At 48.7% G+C, this 2,536-nt stretch overlaps 1 protein-coding gene across 1 annotated transcript in view; it reads left to right on the top strand.

Annotated features, from left to right (window-relative positions):
- The first annotated feature begins 287 nt into the window (after positions 1-287).
- Positions 288-2,536, top strand: part of CHCHD4 (coiled-coil-helix-coiled-coil-helix domain containing 4) — a 6,875-nt gene continuing 4,626 nt past the window's right edge. Inside the window, exons 1-2 of the mRNA XM_008564479.1 lie at positions 288-345; positions 1,122-1,220. Coding sequence (XP_008562701.1) covers positions 288-345; positions 1,122-1,220 — 157 coding nt within the window. The remainder of the gene's footprint in view (positions 346-1,121; positions 1,221-2,536) is intronic.

Below are 2,536 nucleotides of genomic sequence, written 5' to 3'. Positions count from 1 at the left end.
GCTGTCTTACTCCTCGCCTGTGACCTCAGTGGGGTTTTTGTGCCCATTACGGGCACTCAGTAGGAGTAGCTGCTAGACTGTCTCCCAGAGTCACCAGTGCAGCCCAGGAAGAGCAGCTTGATGGCCACCTCACATGGGGTTGCACATGTGACAGTCACCTAATATGGTTTGTGTGGCTGCTTGGGGTTTAAGGCTGATTCACTGCTCTTGAATGAAACATACTTTCCTCTGTTTTCCAAACACCAGGGAAGGATAGAATCATATTTGTCACCAAAGAAGACCATGAAATGCCAAGCAGTGCAGAGCTGGTGGCCGATGACCCTAACGATCCGTACGAAGAACATGGTGAGTGGTGTGGGGCCTCCCAAGGGCCCACAAACACATCCTAGGGGGAAAGCTTGCTGTTCATAATTCCTTTCCCATTGTGTCCTTGCCAAGGCAGGACCTTGAGGTGTCCACCTCAGCCACAGAGCCCCTCTCAGGGCAGTCCGTTCAGCTCCCTCAGCGGCTTGAGGGGCTGTGCTGAGCGCTTTCCAGCCCCTTGGCCAGAACACAAGAGTTTCTCTTACTGATTACTCTGGCCTCTTCTCTTCTGAGTTTTTGCACTGACCTAAGCCAGTTGGATGCTTCACAATGATTATCTGCTGGGGGAGGATGTCAGTGGATTTGGGAATTTACAGGTAGGTTAAGGTGACAGGGATCCTCCTGCTCTGTGAAGTTACCAGACTGAATTCTGCCACATCTACCTACTTTGAAGAGGAAAAGACTTGTACCAGCGGACTGCTGGCAAATTTGGGGATTAAAAGTAGTCGCATTGGCTGGATTGGGCATTTCATTTCCCACCTGGAGGAGGATGCGTACAGAGGGCAGGGTGTGCTGTCTTACTCCTCGCCTGTGACCTCAGTGGGGTTTTTGTGCCCATTACGGGCACTCAGTAAGAGTAGCCGCTAGACTGTCTCCCAGAGTCACCAGTGCAGCCCAGGAAGAGCAGCTTGATGGCCACCTCACATGGGGTTGCACATGGGACAGTCACCTAATATGGTTTGTGTGGCTGCTTGGGGTTTAAGGCTGATTCACTGCTCTTGAATGAAACATACTTTCCTCTGTTTTCCAAACACCAGGGAAGGATAGAATCATATTTGTCACCAAAGAAGACCATGAAACGCCAAGCAGTGCAGAGCTGGTGGCCGATGACCCTAACGATCCGTACGAAGAACATGGTGAGTGGTGTGGGGCCTCCCAAGGGCCCACAAACACATCCTAGGGGGAAAGCTTGCTGTTCATAATTCCTTTCCCATTGTGTCCTTGCCAAGGCAGGACCTTGAGGTGTCCACCTCAGCCACAGAGCCCCTCTCAGGGCAGTCTGTTCAGCTCCCTCAGCGGCTTGAGGGGCTGTGCTGAGCGCTTTCCAGCCCCTTGGCCAGAACACAAGAGTTTCTCTTACTGATTACTCTGGCCTCTTCTCTTCTGAGTTTTTGCACTGACCTAAGCCAGTTGGATGCTTCACAATGATTATCTGCTGGGGAAGGATGTCAGTGGATTTGGGCATTTATAGGTAGGTTAAGGTGACAGGGATCCTCCTGCTCTGTCAAGTTACCAGACTGAATTCTACCACATCTACCTACTTTATCAGGAAGCAAACATACAAACAGTCACACTCCTTGTGTGTGAGATTGATGAAATCCCTGCTCTCTCCTTAGGTGCTCCAGCAAGCACCTTGCTTGAAAAGTTCACTCAACACAGCAGGATTCGGCTCACCTGGTCAGAACGATTGCACACTCCTCAGTTCATGGCTGAATATAGCAATGGCCTCTTGGGCCTAGGTCGTCACTCCAAAGGCTCTAGGCTGCTGGACTCCCTAGATATTTACCCCAGCCTACATAAGGTGGATGTGTGTATGCAGTGGTCACAAACAGTCCCCATATTGTACTCAGTACTCAATTCACCAACCAAAAACCCCTTTAACGTCTGTTATGAGAACTAACAAAATTTCTAGTGCTGAGTGGTGATCAATATAAAGAGCCCGAAGCAGCTGCCTCTGGAGTAGGGGCTGCTGATTGGATCGTTCAACACTAACAAAGTGTTTATTCACAGGCATGTATTCACTCTTCACTTGTCTCCCGTACTGCTCATGGGAATTAGAGTAAAGCTAAGGATGCGTGTCTAGCCCCCTGCTGGGAGCAGTAGAAAGTGCAGATGTTATATAAAGAGTTAGCTTCTGTGCATGACAGCTACAGTAGTGATTTTCACTCAGCACCCTTTTGTAAAGGAAGAGAAATCACGTGTCAATTCCAGAAGTTTGACTATCTAGGTCCATAATAGCTAAATACATTTTGTTAATTGATCAAGATTCTTTGGAGGCCTGCAGGACAGCTTAGGCTTTGTTTTCTTTGCCTCACAGTCTTCTTTAAAAAAATCCCCTCCATTCCCACCACTTTTTATTGTCCCTGTTGTTTTCTCTACTTGCTTCTGTCATTTACTGTATATCTGCTTGGACCCTATAGGTGCCCCCTATAGTGTATTTGTCTTTGCAGTC

This window comes from Galeopterus variegatus, unplaced genomic scaffold (genome assembly GCF_000696425.1).
Source record: "Galeopterus variegatus unplaced genomic scaffold, G_variegatus-3.0.2 Scaffold19350, whole genome shotgun sequence".
NCBI classification, from domain to species: Eukaryota; Metazoa; Chordata; class Mammalia; order Dermoptera; family Cynocephalidae; genus Galeopterus; species Galeopterus variegatus.
The sequence above is the reverse complement of the archived record's forward strand: the minus strand, read 5'-3'. Positions and strand labels throughout refer to the sequence as shown.